This window comes from Eschrichtius robustus, chromosome 21 (assembly GCF_028021215.1).
Source record: "Eschrichtius robustus isolate mEscRob2 chromosome 21, mEscRob2.pri, whole genome shotgun sequence".
Lineage (NCBI taxonomy): Eukaryota > Metazoa > Chordata > Mammalia > Artiodactyla > Eschrichtiidae > Eschrichtius > Eschrichtius robustus.
Genome location: NC_090844.1, coordinates 19,103,433 through 19,121,590, shown reverse-complemented (window position 1 = coordinate 19,121,590; position 18,158 = coordinate 19,103,433). Strand labels below are relative to the sequence as shown.

At 37.1% G+C, this 18,158-nt stretch overlaps 1 protein-coding gene across 2 annotated transcripts in view; it reads right to left on the bottom strand.

Annotated features, from left to right (window-relative positions):
* MSR1 (macrophage scavenger receptor 1) overlaps positions 1-18,158 on the bottom strand; it is a 369,659-nt gene that overhangs the window by 9,189 nt on the left and 342,312 nt on the right. For both annotated transcript variants that reach the window (XM_068532055.1, XM_068532056.1), the window contains 2 exons: positions 14,917-14,970; positions 602-790 (listed from right to left, as the gene is read on the bottom strand). In XM_068532055.1, the coding sequence (XP_068388156.1) occupies positions 602-790; positions 14,917-14,970 (243 nt within the window). The remainder of the gene's footprint in view (positions 1-601; positions 791-14,916; positions 14,971-18,158) is intronic.

The following is an 18,158-nucleotide window of genomic DNA, read 5'->3' as shown; positions in this document are numbered from 1 at the left end:
ATTATTCAATTCGACCTCAAATAAAGGGGAAAGTAACCTTTCTCTTCCCTTATTTCTCATCAAGTTCCTTAAAGGAGAAGTCACAATTAGTAGGCATAGAGAACCCGTAAAATCGTCTTTCTCTTTCATGGTTTTTCACTGTCCTTTCAGAATACAGGTGCTCCATCATGGACTAAGGTTTGGGAAGTAAATGCAGAAGCTGGTACCCACCACCCACCCTCCAGTTCCGCAGAAGAGAGAATGAGGGAGCACGTGGAATTGCCCAGCTGTCCACAAGATCCAGGTATGTAAATGACTTTCCCAGGATGTCATGCCTTGTCTATATAATTCACTGGTTCCTGTTGTTCTGCTTTACCAGTAATTTTCCATATTTTCCTCTATTGTCCAACTAACTGATTGAGTCTAAATGAAATTTAGACATTAAATGTTGTCTGAGAGCATCTTTTTCTTTTTTTTAAATCTCTATCTTTTCATTTCTACTTTCTAGGAAAGGCCTTAGAAAAAGAATCCTGCTTCCTCTTCTATATGTTCCTGTCTCTACTTGATTGTACGTACTGGAGAATGCCTACATTTCATTAAAAAAAAAAAAAAAAAAAATTACCTTGTCCAAAATAAGCTCCCTTATGCACATTTCGAGCACCTTGGTATCCCAAACTCCTACAGATGACCTGTCCTCCACGCAATTCCCAGCGGTCGTCACAAACTGTACCCCACTGGCCATCATGGAAAATTTCCACTCTGCCTTCGTGAGGGCCGCTACCACCAACCAGTCGAACTGTCTTAGATGGCGCTGTCACAGAAACAAGCAGGGCTTAATTTTACATATATGTACGTATTGCTTTTTGCTTTAAAAAAAAAAAAAAAGCATTTGAGCACATTTTTCCAGCAAGTTCAATTATTGGAATAAATATTAAACTTTCTAGCACCACCTATTGGTAAAGAGTTTAATTGCAAACATTGTACATATTGGTCAGATCTGAAGAGTAAATCTACTCTTTCTTTTTTATAAGTTACATCTATGAAAACACTGCAATGATTTTGTTCCAGTGACTTTAAAATTTTACAGCTACAAGTCTGTGAATGTTATAGAGATTTTACATAATATTTTAAAAAATTTTAACAAAGTGATTGCTTTCTTGACACACTAACACACAAACTGGAACATACATCCAGTGACTTTCAGTGATACAGGAGGTTGAGGAGAAGATATTTTATAATATCATAAACATAAAAATAGACCAAACACCCTGTTCTTTACCAAGAAAAACAAGGTAACTATAATGACAAAATCAATTTAGAAACAGCAAAGATATTCCTTGATATAAGCCCCCTGGATTTTGTCTCAAAGTGTTTTCCTTGTTTTGAAAAAGGATGAGATAGAAATCAGACAACTTTCATTTATTTTGAGAAATCGCTAAAGCAGTAAACTTTGGGAAGAAATATACCATGTTTACAACAAAGTAATTTTGTTCTGCAATGCCTAAGTAATCAAAATTGCCATATATACAGTAAACTTTTATAAAACTTTGATCATGTGCAGTGATTTACATATATATGAAATGTCTCTTTCCCATTTTTAAAACCAACATACACATTTTGAACCTAAGAACAGATAATGTGTGTAAGTAGTATCACAAAAAATTTCACTTAGAGTTAGAAAATTTCTTTAAACAGCCTGAACTATTCTAGTAAGTATTTGTTAAAAAATTATTTGGCTGAAGAACAGAAAAAGGCAAAGACAGAAAATAATTTTTAAAATTTACTTAGTGCTAAATAAAATAAAAATATCCTCCAATAATTAGAAAAGCCAGTGAATAAACACAGTTCTATTTAAATATATCTTTTCAAATATGAGTTTGAAGAACACCATAATATAAAAAAGCAAGATGTAATTGTTACAACAGAAATATCTCTGTAATGTGAAAATGGAGTTTTAGTGTATGGGTTTTCAGAACTCAGTTAACTAAAGAAATAGTAACTTTTGTTTTCTAATTTGAGTAAATTTTGTTGGAACAGTAATCCAACAACATGTAAAAAAATAAATAAATAAACAATTTCCTACAAGCCTGACTGAGCCACTCAGAAACATGAAAAGCAAACATGTATTAACATGTAGTATTACAATTATAATTATTTTCTTGATTCATCCAAAGTATAATTCAGTGCTAAATACTGAATTAATGTAATAATGTCCAGGTGCATAAGCCCTTCCTCACTTAATAAACATGAGTTACAAACATTAAAAACATTTTTAAGAAGGAAAATAATTTGCTATTGCAGTATTCAAACTTCCAATTACTAAGTAAAATACCTGGGTGATCCAATCATTCACTGTAAATGCCTAAGAACATAGGAAATAATAATCCAGGAATAGATTGTGTAGTTTTAAAACATTAGAGTCATGTAATAGTAACTAGTGCCACTCCCAAATGTTTATTTTTACAGAAGTCACCAAGGTGGACCGGTCTGGTGGCAGGATCTGATCAGAAACCTCACATATTCCAAAACCCAATTTTTGTAGGTTTAGAGGATTTATCTCTTAGTGGCAGACTAATGTTAAACAGACTCTCAGGACTAAATGTCAATTCAATTTACAACCAGAAATGTAATTGCCTCAAAAACGGGAATATCTTTAACTACTTGACAAGGCCATTTTCTCTCTGTGGGCAATCTGCACAAGAAGTCAAATCACAATCAGTGAATTATTCGTTTAATTAATTTATTAATTTACAATGAGACATAGCTATGAGATTTTGCCTCTGGGTTTGGCCAGTGCTCTTTGCTTAACACATTTTTCTTTATATATGTTAATATATTCCATCAGGTTAGGTGGTTTGACATATCTCTGCTCTGATTCACTGCAGTTTAACTTTCTAAAGGCAATCTTACTATTCTTATTCCCTAGATTTGGAGGAAAGTGTAGAGTACTGATAATTTCTATATATTTTTAAAAGTCTGTGTGTAAAATTAAAATATATAAAATATTTATTACACAAATAGCTCATTCATATTTTTATAAGATACCAGACAAAAAATAAATAAGAGTAGATAATTTACAAAGGTTTTCTAATCTAATCTGAGAAAATAACTTCAAATATAGTGAAAGTGAACAAGTTCAGTAGTTATTATTGTTTTGTTTATTGAAGGCTTATTTTTAAAGGAGGAAGTAAAACATATATTAAATATCTCTGAATAGAGGAATAGCTAAATTAATTATAGTATACATTAGATGGATAGTTTTAGACTCATTAAACATTCCTGTCAAAAGAATCATATAGAAAATAGAGAAAAATGATAATATAAAATTTAAGTGACTATATTAACATTAATGTTTCATTTTAATATGCAAAAAAAAAATTGATATATAAAAAGATTAGAAGGAAGTATCCAAGCATACTGACAGTGATTTTGTACAGGGGACAGAAATTGAATAGAAAATCTTTTTCTTATTTTCTGAAATTATATTATTTTTAAAACTAAGATTAATTTAATTAAATAAGTGGTGGCCAGATGGTCACTAATGTCCTTACTGTTTTAAAGGGTCTATGATTCAAGTTAAGCTGAAATTCCTAAAATTGAGGGAAAGCACAAGCTCAGAATGAGAGATATAGTATAATGTCATTTATATAAAACACAGAAAATACCATCTATCATTTATGTAAACATAGATATGTAGTAAATATATAAAAACATGAATAGAAAGAAACATGTAAACTCCATGATAGAAGTTTAACCTGGAAAAGCAAGGGAAGCAGGCATAAATGGGGCTTCATCTGTGCTAGTTAACATGATATTTCTTAAAAGAGAAATATGTGTAGTCTGTATGGTAAAAGGACAACACCTCTAAAATGCGGGTGGTGTGTACATGACTATGTATTAGCTATCTGTTGTAAATGTTCTTCCTTCTTTTCTTTATATTTGAAATCTATTTTATTTAAAGAAGAAATCCATTTTATTTAAAGTCCCATGTTCACAGGGACACTGATGGAGCCATCTATGGGTCCAAAATAAATTATAAAAGTGCTTCATATACAAGTCTTTTCTTGAAAGTTAGGAAAAAATATTATGAATCTACTATACTTGAGACAGGAGGAGGTCAGGGCACAACCTTTAAAAGAATGACATAGCCATAGAAGACACAACAAACTGGTTAGAACAACTAGGTCCAAGATGGCGGACAGGTTGACTTCCACTAGACCTTGAGCCTCATTCTACACTCATTGTAATACATCAGCATACTAAATGACATACCCACAGGCACCATGACGGTTCTGAGGCCAACCATAAAAGGCCAAAAAGTAGGCGATGACCCAATTCCTGGAAATCTCCACTCCATCCCCAAAACAGTTGGAATAATCCTCCCACTCATTAGCCTATGAAATTGCCCAGCCTATAAAAACTAACCACCCATATTTTGGGGACTCTTGCCTTCTGAGATGCCCTATACACTGTCTATGAAGTGTGTATCTCCCTGAATAAAACTTCTTTTACTTTACTCTGGCTCACTCTTGCATTCTTTCCTGCGCAAAGCCAAGAACCCACACTTGGTGGCCGTCCCAGCGACTCATGCGAGACCTGGGACGTGACCATCCTCTCGTGCCCCACTTCCTTTCCTGCAACAAGCTCTAGTAGACAAAATTTTAACTTGAAAAGCGAAGTCAGGAAGAATGTGGACTATGGGGTGTCTTTGCATTGTGTCTATCACTGCTACTTGAGTGGAAGTAAAGAACTGAGGTTAAAATGTAAAATGACTTTTGAGGAGTGTAGCCATTTCATTTCAATTATTATCACATTGTTTACCTCATGGTCATGCTTTCTTTGTTTTGTATCATTTATTGGAATTAGGATTTAGGGTTAAATTTATTACTCAATAGTAATTACTATATTTGAGTTTCAAATGTAACAAAATTTTTTTTTAAAAAGTCTGGTTGCAAGTTGACCCAGAAGTCCTTGCAATATGGCAAAATTCCTCTAGAAAGGGAACTGATTTTTTAATTTAAGATAATTAGCTTAATGAGGTATTTAGCTATGAAAGGCACATCCTGGTGTGAAATATAACTCATTTTATGGCAAGACAAGAAAAATTGAAACATAAAAAAATTTTCTCTGCCCTTTGGATTCCACTCTCCCTTCTACTGTGCATCGTGTATCTGCCTTATGCATCGACCAGACCTCCCCCATCAGCAGAAATACCTGCTCAACCATAAAGAACAACATTCTTCTAGCATTAGCAAGACAACTTCTTCAAAGATAACATTCCTTCTTGATCTTGTACGGGATCACATGACTTACCACGATGACCCTTAGATCTGGGTCATGTAAACTGTCAATAATACATCATTTGATGTACAGCCCTCTGTCTCAAAAAACTTATGTAACTGTGCCTTGACTTCTAATGGGCGGAACAGTTCTCAGACCTGAGATGCTCTTGCTGAGTTATAATCCTCAAATTTGGCCCGAATAAAATTTTCCATTTCTTTCTTAGATTGACTGATTATTATTATTTTTTTTTTACACTGGATATCAGATGTTTGGAGAAATAGGTTGAATTTCTTGGAAAAATAATTTAACAGATTTTGAATCTCACTCCAGAAGTCAAAGAAAACAAGTATTTTGGAAGTCCCCAAACAGGGTAAAGAGGAGAAACCAGAGGGAGAAGATTTCAGTGGAGCAGGGGTATGCAAGGTATTTTGATGGCAGGGGAGAGACTGCGGAGAGCGGCCAGTGAGGAAAATTTGGAGTCTAATCTAGCCAGGAATTTCGACACAGTAAACTCTAAGGTTCAACTTGAAAGTTGTAGACTCTTCTGCTCACATTTTCCTGTTATGAATCAGTCTTCAGTAAAATTCTCTTAGATCCCCAGGTGGAGCTAGGGAACATCCTCAAATGAAGGGAGAGGTGTGGCGCTCACTGTTGGAATGAGTGACATGGGGGGAACGGAGCGACCACAGATGCATAGGCATGTGAGTTTCCTAGGGCTACGATATTAAATGGTCACAATTTGTGCAGCTTAAAACAACAGAAATTTATTCTCACAGTTCTGGAGGGCAGAAGTCTGAAATCAAGATGTCCACAGGGCTGTTTTCTCTTTGAAGCCTCTGGGGAGAAATCCTTCCTTGTCTTGTCTTAGGTTCTCATGACTCCGGCCAGTCTCAGTGTTCTCTGGCTTGTAACCAAATCACTCTAATCCTTGCCTCTGCCTCCAGGTTTTCACCGCGTCTCTGTGGCCTCCTCTTCTTATAAAAATGCCAGTTGTTAGTTTTAGGGCCCACTTGAATCCAACATGACCTCATCTTAGCCTAACTACACCTGCAAAGACCCTACTTCCAAATAAGGTCGCATCCTGAGGTTTCAGGATCACATGAATTTCTAGAAACCCTATTAAACCCACTATCACAGCCGTGGCAGGGATTTGAATGAGGAGACATGGGGAATATAATTTTTCCGTATTTTCGTCAATCTACTTCAGACAGGAGGTACTGGAATTGCCTTAGAATGTGAGGTTGGTGCTCAAACAATTTTATTTCAATATTAAAGAACTGACCCGCAAGATTTGAGGACTGCAGAATAGCTGGGTAGTAGACATTTGGTTACATTGGAAATTAGTGGCTTAGCAAAGTTAACCACGATGACACTGAACACCCACAGTTCAGCGACTGAATAATTAAAAGACTGAGAATGTGCTGCGTCAAAATAAACTGTACTAAACCTCAGATGATATTGAGTAAATCTATTATAACTTTAAAGTTCTTACTTCGCAGTGGATTAAGCAGGATATGAGTGACAATTCAGGTGAAGCAGGGGATAAGAATAACTGTAGTACCCCAGGAAAGGGTCAGGATCTAGGTTAAGCCACAGTGGGAGACATTTCTGGGACACTTCATGTGCGAGCAAGTAGTAAGTGTGCTGTTCTAGGGAATCTCGTCTTGAGATTCACATTGTAGGGCAATGCATGGCCAGAGAAGCCAGGTTAAGGGAGCAAATGATAGGCTGTGAACTGGGAATTCTTTGGTGGTCCAGTGGTTAGGACTCCGTGCTCTCACTGCCGAGGGTCCAGGTTCAATCCCTGGTCAGGGAACTAAGATCCCACAAGTCACCTGGTGCGGCCAAAAAAAAGGCTAGAACCTATAACCTATATTCGGTAAGTGCTTGAATTGGAACAAAAGAAACAATCTTGTATTAGTGTAAGACTACATTGACTGCAGAACAGGAAGCCAGGACCTGGTTCTCTGAAGAAGAAAGCCATTTGGTCCTCTGAGGTCGTGGAGGCAGGGGAAGTGGCGTGTTGGGTCTCTCTACTCCATCTGAACTCCGGCACATAACTGGAGGAATTTCAGATTTTGCTTATGCAAAAGACCTGGCTGGAACCATATTGATGTGTTTTTTTTTCTTCCTTCTCATTAGCTCTGGTGAGAGTCAGGCTGTAAGTCAGCTGGGATAACTCCTAAACAGGACCAGTGCTAACCACTGGATTCACTACTGATTTAAATCTCTATTTCAATTTACAAGACATATTAGTTATACATACTACAAAGAAACACATGTATTGTGTTAATGGAATACTATACGTTTTTAGCGCCCATTTATGGAATCATGTAAACCTTGAAACACCACGTAACTGTCAAGAATGAGCAGCAGTTATCTAAGTCAGCTGGAGACATCACTGCTCGGGTACACTCTGCTCTGCTGAAGCCCAGCTGGGCTACTGAGAAAAGGACAGTGAGAGGTTAAACGAGAGACACAATAAAACAAGAGGACATCAAAGCAACCACATTATATTGAAAAAAAAATGTTCAAATTGAGCCAGTTACGGAAATAAAGATAGAATATTAGCGGGTAGCTTATTCCCCTTGTGCATATGAGTAATTCTCAATACAATAATGGAGGCTAGGTAAGCATTCTAGAAAGACTATGTTTCTGAGTTAATATACTTGGGGGAAGAGACTGGAGGCAATGGCTGGAATGGGATATGAAGGAAGAAACATGAACTAACAGAGATTAATTGAGAATGCTTTTTGGGAATTTGACCTAATGGAGTTCAGATTGTAAGAACTCTTATCTTAAGGTCTTCAATGATTAGGCCCATTCTAGAAAACCAAATTGCTCTTCACAAATCTCTTTCTCTCCCTTCCTTCTTCCTCTCTCCACACCTTCCGTATGACATATTTGTGATATTTATATATAAAAAATATATAAAGCTAGTTGTGGGAGTGTTGAATGGAGTCACAGTTACAAATAGGGACTTTGGAGATCAATACACCAGGCTTTGTGATTCTGTTCTAACACTTAGTGGTAAGCTTCAGTTTCTAATCTATAAAATGGGAATGATGATAGGACTTACCTCAAAGGCTCTTCTGAAGATCAGATGACATAACGCATTAAAGCCCCTGCATTGGAGAGTAAATATTTTCTAAAAGCTCATTATTATACTTATTTCATGGTTGGAAGAGAAGCCTTTCCTTTGGTCAACTGAATGCTTGGAGAAAGACCAGAATTCATTAAAGGTTGTGCTGAGTCCTCAGCAGAAATCAAATGAAAGACATACAGCTATTTCATATCATTGTATGAGTTTCAAAATAAGACATTTACTCTAAATCCACATCCTAATTACAGTCTTACTGGGTTAAAAGCACAGTAGAAAACACTAACAAATGACACATTAGTAATTGGTATGTTGAGGACAGAACCTCACACAAAGTGTTTCATTGTATGGCCGGAATTCTGTTTGCTTGAAACACATACACTCTCAAGTTAGGGTGAGAACACAGCAAACTATTAGGACAAGCTTTAGAACTTGGTGCAGACTTGTTTTCTCTTTATTATACGTTATTAAATTTGGTGTAATTTGTGCATTTGAACAGGGCATTTCAGCCTCTACTTTTGTCTAAAGAAAAAAGCCTTTCTCCCCTAATTTGGAAAGTTCAGGTTCGTATTTGACACACTTCAGAATTCCTTTGCAGTCTGGGGTGCCAGATAACTGGTGAACCGAATCCCCTGACATTGTCTCCCAGGGTCGCTGGGATCAGGGCTATCAGTGGCAAGTGTGGACCAAGTACTGCTGGAGAAGAAGAGGGCTCCCAGGTGCTGCCTGCCCCCCGGTACAGAATGGAGTAGGAAGTCCTATCCAATTAAACCACAGGCAAAGAGATCCAACTCATCTCCAGATGTTTGCTTTAACTGGCTTGTCATCGTTGCCAGTTTGCTACTACTGAGGATGATTTGATACCTCTCTGCCCCTTTTTTTCCTGGAGACTTTGGTGTCAAGCCGGCACAGACCCAGAGTACCACTGACAACTCTAATTTGTTTCAACACTTCTCGGAGCTTTTTCATCAGCAGCGTCTTGGGCTCAGACTTTGTTCCTCAGAGCCTGAAACTCCTGTTTTATTAGCCTGACATTTTGTTCTGACCTCTGTTGACAGCTTCGGGCCTCTGGCGTGCACTCTGTTCAGTCACTCCTTTTATTTATAACTTATGCTCTTTTGCTCGGCTCAAACTCATTGATTTGTGATCTGGTCACACTTGTGTTGCTCTATCTAATGTAAAATCTTATCCAATTCTCCAGCGCCTCTTTTTGTCCATGGCATTTATTTAGCTTCTTGCATTTTCATTTGGCTCTCACTCCTGTCCTGATTACAGATTTTAAATGTCTGCATTATACCAGCGAGGAAGAGCAGCTCCAGTTCAGAGAGACCACGACCACTGAGAACTATGCCTTATGAGTGTAAAGCACTTTATAGTATTACAGAGCATCTGCGTACACACAATATCTTATGTGACCCTCACAACAATCCAGTGAGGTAGGCATTACGATGCCCATTTCACTGGGGAATGAATGGAAGTGGGGAGACACGTATAGGGACACTACTGAGAATTCTACTAGAATCTTAATGTTGTGAGTCCTGGGACTATGTGTTAAACCTTGAAGGAAAGGAGAGTTGAGAAAATTCAATCTGTTGATTAATAGAGAGACATACAAAACTAACATGGAATCCCACATTTTTCCTTTTTTTAGCTTGCCTTTTCTTACATATTCTCCTTTCTCACTGTCAGCCCTTTCTTCACCTACACAAAATATCTCCAGTTCTACTGAAATATTTCTTTTTCTCCAGGATCTATACTGGATATTTAAAGCATAAAGTACAATGAGTTGTGTTTAAAAAAATTTTTTTTTTTACAGTTTTTATTCAATAACATAACTAGCACACTTAGGAACTTTGTTTTTTACCTGTGCTTTTATGCAGCAGGCTGGTGAAAAGAGCTTTTTAGACTAAAACAATTTCAGCATTTTTTTTCAGCATTTTTTTTTTTTTATGATCAAAATATTCTTGCTTGAAACAGCTAGGTATTTTAAGGAAACAAGTTTTGGTCTTTGATTCAAAAATGTTGAATGAACTGCCCCAGCTCCACTTGACCTCACTATAGAACTTGAAAAAAAATATGCCATAAATTGGAGAATAAGAAGACATGAATGTAAACTAAGCAAATCAAAGTCAATTTACCTTTTTTAAAATTCTAAGGAATTTAAAAATCTTGACCTACTCTGAACACCTATGGAGCCCTGTTCCTTCCCCCCATATACCTCTACTCTATTACATAACTGCCTGTTTCCATGTCTATGTCTTTCTGGGACAATTAGTTCAGGAAGTCCAGGGACAATAGCTATCCTATTAGCTGTTAAGTCCAGCTCCAGGAGGTACACAATAAACATGCTGAATGAACAAATGGATTCTTTTATGGCATCCCTATCTCTGGTTGAGACTGGTATTTTTGAGGGTAAAGAATGCACATATAATTGGTATCCATGAGATTTCTCCTGGAACCCGATGGGTTCAGGAGACACTAGGTGAGTGGGTGGCAGAGGGCTCCTGGCCTGGCTCGGAGGAAGGTAGGAACAGCCCGCCAGTCAGTACATGGGAGGCGTCCCAGCTCAGGACGGTGGTGATGGTGGGGTGCTGGAGTGGGGAGAGGTATGAGCAGGGGAGCAGAGACCCAAACAGTACCAAGGACCAGGAGAGGAAGGCATGCGGAAGCCGGGCACCACTCGGGAACCAAGGTTGTTTGGAGGAGCCACAAAGGGATCTTGGAATCAGTTGTGCTGTGACTTGTCCAGAGGTGAAGGTCCTTTTAGTGAGATGGTAGCACAGGGTGTCCCGCCCAACCCACCTGATCTTCAAAGGGGCCTGCCCTAATACGATCAGGGAGTTATGCTGGTCCTGACACATACATAAAAGAGGAAATAAGAATGAAATTAGAACATTCTCTAACACCATACGCAAAAATTAACTCAAAATGGATTAAAGACCTAAATGTAAGACTAGATACTATAAAACTCTTAGAGGAAATCACAGGGAGAACACTCTCTGACATAAATCACAGCAAGATGTGATAGATCTTTTCTGATCTATCTCCTAGAGTAATGAAAATAAAAACAAAAATAAACAAATGGGACCTAATTAAACTTAAAAGCTTTTGCACAGCAAAGGCACCCATAAACAAAATGAAAAGAAAACCCACAGAATGGGAGAAAATATTTGCAAACGAAGTGACCGACAAGGGATTAATCTCCAAAATATACAAACAGCTCATGCAGCTCAATATCAAAAAAACAAACAACCCAATCAAAAAATGGGTGGAAGATCTAAATAAACATTTCTCCAAAGAGGACATACAGATGGCCAAGAGGCACATGAAAAGATGCTCAACATTGCTAATTATTAGAGAAATGCAAATCAAAACTATAATGAGGTATCACCTCACACCAGTCGGAATGGCCATCATTAAAAAATCTACAAACAATAAATGCTGTAGAGGGTGTGGAGAAGAGGGAACCCTCCTACACTGTTGGTAGGAATGTAAATTGGTGCAGCCACTATGGAGAACAGTATGGAGGTTCCTTTAAAAACTAAAAATAGAGCTACCATATGCTCCGGCAAGCCCACTCCTGGGCATATATCCAGAGAAAACCATAATTCGAAAAGATACATGTACCCCAATGTTCATTGCAGCACTATTTACAATAGCCAGGACATGGAAGCAACCTAAATGTCCATCGACAGAGGAATGGATAAAGAAGATGTGGTATATATATACAATAAAATATTAGTCAGCCATAAAAAAGAACGAAATAATGCCATTTGCAGTGACATGGATTGACCTAGAGATTGTCATACTGAGTGAAGTAAGTCAGAGAGAGAAAGACAAAGATCATATAAGTGATATCGCTTATATGTGGAATCTTAAAAAATGGTACAAATGAACCTATTTACAAAATAGAAATAGAGTCACAGACGTGGAAAACAAAGTTGTGGTTACCAAGGGGGAGGGGGGGTATAAATTTCAAGATTGGGATTGACATATACACACTATTATATATAAAATAGATAACTAATAATAACTTACTGTATAGCACAGGGAACTCTACTCAGTACTCTGTAACGACCTATATGGGAATAGAATCTAAAAAAGAGTGGATATATGTATATGTATAACTAGTTCACTTTGCTATACAGCAGAAACCAATACAACACTGTAAATCAACTATACTCTAATAAAAATTAATTTAAAAAAGCTGAATCAAAAAAAAAATAAAAGAGGAAATCAATGATTATTTTTGTTATATTTAAACTATGCTTGAAAAATATTTTTTAGAAGTACAGCAAAATAATTCAATATAAATTTTCATATACCAGAATTAATTGAATATGTGGGGAATCAGGCACTTTCACAGGGAACAAATTGGTACAATCTTTTGGGAGCCATTTGCAAGAATCCATCAAATTGTAAAATGCACGTCACCTTTGAACTATTGATTCTACTGCTAGCAAATTCTCTATTAAAAAATATTCCCACAAGATCATGTAAAAGAGTGCTGAATGTAGCATTGTTTCTTAAAGCCAAGCTAAAGCAAAGAAAAATCATCAAGTGTTCATGACTAGGGAACTGAATGATACATTACGCTAATTATGGTAGCACTATATAATGGAATAATGTGTAGCCACTGAGAGAAAAGAGCCACATATACTGCCATAACAGAAGATTGGCATATTAACCTAAATAAGGAGAAAACAGAACACACTGTATAGATGTTTCTGTATTTGATTCTTTCTGTCTTTTTAAAACATTATGGAATTATATACTCTCCATGAGGGGCTGGGTACATGGAGAGGAATCTGGAGGCTATGTACACACACACACATTTATACACAGAAATCTCTCTTAATACTTCCTCAAAGAAAGCAAGCACGTAAACTTCAAAACAGCCATGAAAATATCTGTAACTGAAAACGTATCTGAACGTATCTGAAAAAAAAAAAATTCAAAGCATTTGATAACCTCAGGTAACAAAAGACAGTGTAGGTGTTAGATTAACAGGCTACAAAATAAAGATGTCCCTTATTTGCCAAGTTTAACCAGAGTCAAGGTTAAGAAGCTCAGAGAAAGTCTCAGGAAAAGGAGATAAAGAAGAACCAAAAAGGAGATAAAGAAGAACCAAAAAGGAGATAAAGAAGAACCAAAGATAAAGATAAAGGTAGAGATAAAGATAGAAATAAACATGCAGATAGGGAAGAGTTACACAGGAGCTCAGTGAAAATAAATGGAGTGACAAGGAGAAAGGAGAAGAAATGGAATAAAAAGTAAAACAGCAGATCAAAGTGATCACATCAAAGAATAAATGGACACAAAGGAGAATTTTTCCTATTGTTTCTATTATCTTAATATAATAATAACAACAATAATAATCATTGACTAACACTAAAGCACTTTAAGGAGACACACAATACTCAGTGTTGTTCAATTTAGGGGCAAACACACTTCAACAATGCAACAATTATGAAAACAACTGTAGAAAGCATCATGTGGTTACACCATACTTAAATGGTTGGCATTCACAATGGTGACCCTAAGTTGCCTAAATGTGGCATCAACACAGTGTATGAGGTAAAAATAATTATTTTTACTAAGACAGAGAAACTGGTACTGCATTTTTAAAACAATAATTGCAACTGAAAACTGCTAGATTTTGGGATCCATTAAAGGATTTGCGAAAATCTGTCTAAAACAGACCCCTGATGGGTAAAGATTATGATAGCTGTGTGTGTATCACTTATTCTCTCTCTCTCTCTCACACACACACACACACACACACACACACATTACATGCAGCTCCAACTGGGAACACGGAGGAGGAACCCTTGGTTTCTGAGAAATCAAGTGTGGATTCCTCATTCCCTTTCAAAATCCTTTCATTATATCTGGTAGATTTGGCCTAGACACACAACCATTGACTTATGGCACTGTGACTCCTGAAGATATCTCATCTAATATTTAGTTTTCAAGATCCAATTTACAGATTCTCTACATTGGAACATGAGGACAGCGTTCCATCCACAGAGATCCCTGCTGTGAAATCTATTCTGTTGCAGTTTTGAAGGTCTGGGTTATCGAATACCACTTTTCAAGTTTTTATCAAAACAAAACAAAACACACAAAAATACCCCAGCTGTCAGAGAATTCGTCTGTTCTTAGATTGTTCAAATTCTTATATGTAACATTTCAGTTATTTCAGTTAGTAGGTAGGGAGGCTGTATTGTTTCTATTCATAAGCTTGATTTTCTTTCAGCAGATTGAAATTGGCTTGAAAATTGAACCATTTTCTATGTGAAATTTTTAGAAAATTACACTCATCACAAAAACTAAATACAAATGGGTAATGAGATTTAGAGTAGTATAATATAATCTATTTGTTTTACACCAGTTAGCACAGTTTATTTGTAGAAAACTGTGGCTGACTTCCAGAGAATCCCCATGGATCAACACTGAAGTTCTCAACCTTTGCCTCAAGCCCAGACCACCACTATCACAAGCTTGTTTATTACAAAGGCACACACAAAAAAACCAAGAAACCATAAACTTACTTAGCATGCTTCCACTCCCTTTTTCCCCCTTCTGGCCTTTTTGTCCAGAATTTCCTTTAAAAAAATAAAAATAAATAAAAGGAAAAAAACGTTTTTTAATTTAGGCAATTCACAGTGCTTGAAATGGAGACAGAGCAACACAAGGTCATCTAGAATAACAATGTATAACAACCTACAGATTTTCAGACATAATAATGCTGTTGTTGATGATGATGATGATGATAATAATAGCTATCATTTTAGAAACCCTCTTATGAACTTAGCATTTTATGGGTAGGTCCTTTACATACATTATCTCAGGTTACTTACCAGGACATTAAATGTTCCATTTTCCTAAAGTAGGCAAAACTGAGGTGTAAGCAGTTTGTTTGGGATTATTCACGCTCCTTTTTCTCCTCCTTCTTTGTGTCTTCCATCCTCTCCCAGAAAGCCTGGTATCCTCCATCTCATCCCAAACCTTGTTTTTCCCTTCCCATTACAATTTGTCTGCCTTGTTTTCTATTTCTTTTGTGTGAAGCCTAGCAAAGATGGAGATGTGAATGAATTTCTGAGAGTGGTGAGATCCCAATTACCTCAGTCTTGTGGGAAGCTGGGAAGGTGTGAGGGGTGTCTAAACCTCTAGATAGTTACTTTTGGCTTCGAGAAAGCTCATTCACATACTTTAGAGGTGTGCTACAGATCCTGTGCTAATAAGGGTCAGGACCTTACATGGAAACATTGTTAAGACCCTGCTCTTTGCTAATGGGTTGCTATTTCACCTAAGGTTCCTAAAGCTATATCCAGAGGTTAAGCCCTTAGTACCAACAAGAGAATTCAACGATGACAATTGCATCTCACTAGAGGGGTGCTGTTCTCACATATTGATTCTTCTTCCAAGAGTCGTCAGATATGTCTTGTAAGTAATCACCTTCCTGGCATAAATGCAGGGCTGGTCATAGAGCCATCTATCTCTAAGTCAAAATCTTCATTAATGTTCTTGATTTCCTCCAACAAAATCAAGGACTGTCCTCTTTTCATCCAAGAGCTCAAAGGGCATATAGTTCAAAGGTCATGAGCTTTGGAATAATAACAATAATTTTAAATTCTCGTGTTGAATTATTTTGCTCTGCCAGTTATTAGGTATGTGGCTCAGAACAAGTCTGTAAACCTTTCTGAGCTGAAGTTTATTCTTCTTTCAAATGAAAAAATAGTACCTTCCATTGCAAACTTGCCTTGAAAATTAGCAACAATGTTTATAAAGGGCCTTGCTCTTAAGAGATGCATGTAAGAGATGGTAGCTCTTATTTGTTTTACAACGTCACTTAGCTAGAACTGTCTCTGTGATTTTATTTTCAGTGAATGAGAGGATTTTTTCATTTCATTTCATTTTCTTGTTTAACAAATTTATTTATTTATTTATTTATTTATGGCTGTGTTGGGTCTTTGTTTCTGTGCAAGGGCTTTCTCTAGTTGTGGCGAGCGGGGGCCACTCTTCATCGCTGTGCGCGGGCCTCTCACCGTCACGGCCTCTCTTGTTGCGGAGCACAGGCTCCAGACACGCAGGCTCAGTAGTTGTGGCTCACGGGCCCAGTTGCTCCGCGGCATGTGGGATCTTCCCAGACCAGGGCTCGAACCCGTGTCCTCTGCATTGGCAGGCGGATTCTCAACCACTGCACCACCAGGGAAGCCCCATTTCACTTTTTTATGGCACAATTATTTTACATTTTATTTTGCAGTTTTAATCATTATTTTGTTGGTTTTTTTTGGTCTGTTTCTCTAGCTAACTTTGCCTCATCCATGCTTTGTTTTCGAACACTTGTCCTTATTCACCTCTTACAGAAGATTTTTTTGATCCCCAATTTACCAGATTAAAAAAAATACAAAATAATGTGTGATGAGTAACATGAAAATTGAGATTTAGCACTTAAAAATCGAAGTTATTTCCAATTAAAATTTTATTTTGAAATGCCAACCATTCCTTATCACAGTATAATAGTCTCTAATTGCTTTGCATATATGATTATACTGTACATCATTAAATTCATTTTTTAATTGTGATTCAGTCATTTCAGGTAATATTAAATTGACAAGAATTATTAATTTAGCACAAAGTACCTAAAACCTTTTCTATTTTTTTTTTTTGATGGTAGGCTTTTATGAGATATAATACCAAAGTTTTATCTTTTCTCAAGAGGAAAAATCTAAGATATTAAACAAAAATTGGGGGGGGGGGGTTAAAATGGTGTAACTGATCAGTTCTAATTCTTTTCAGAGAAGATAATATAATAAACAAGCTTAATTTTATCATTCTAGCATTATTTTCAGAATTAGAAAATAATTGTAAAATTACTCTGGGAAGTCTTTTCATGTTGTAGTTTGTCTTGGGTATTTTATTTTTTAAATAAATTTATTTATTTATTTTTGGCTGAGTTGGGTCTTTGTTGCTGTGTGCGGGCTTTAGTTGCAGCGAGCGGGGTCTACTCTTCACTGTGGTGCAGGGGCTTCTCATTGCAGTGGCTTCTCTTGTTGCTGTGCACGGGCTCTAGGAGTGCGGGCTTCCGTAGTTGTGGCACGTGGCCTCAGTAGTTGTGACTCGTGGGCTCTAGAGTGCTGGCTCAGTAGTTGTGGTGCAGGGGCTTAGTTGCTCCGCGGCATGTGGGATCTTCCTGGACCAGGGCTCGAACCTGTGTCCCCTGCATTGGCAGGCGGATTCTTAACCACTGCACCACCAGGGAAGTCCCTGTCTTAGGTATTTTAACGATACCTTGATCTCTGTTCAAGCCAGAGATCTGAACAAACGACCCACTTTTCTTCTTATAAATAAAAAAAAAAATGTTTTATGTCATTTTAGCATGATTCAGAGATTTCCTCACAGACGACACTTGGAAGTCTTTTCTCACACTTGAACACATTAAAAACATCCTTTCTATAGAACAGGGATTCCTCCCTCCTTTATAATGACACCTTAGGCTAAAAACGAGCCCAAGGGCTTTGTCAAAACCTGGAGTTAACCACCTCCTGTCAGATATGTCACTCTTCTGTCAAAAATAAAGAACTAATATTTCTGAAAGCCACTGAAAAGTAAGAAGTAGATGGCATGTAATATACCGCCACTCTAACTTTAAATATCAATATAAGAGGAGGTATTTTCAATAGTGTCATTGTGACTTCAAGCATTCTCAGAGCCCCTGCCATGAGCAAGGCACTGGGTTCCTCATTTTCACACACAGGCACACTTAGCCCAGCCCAACTCTTTTCAGCTA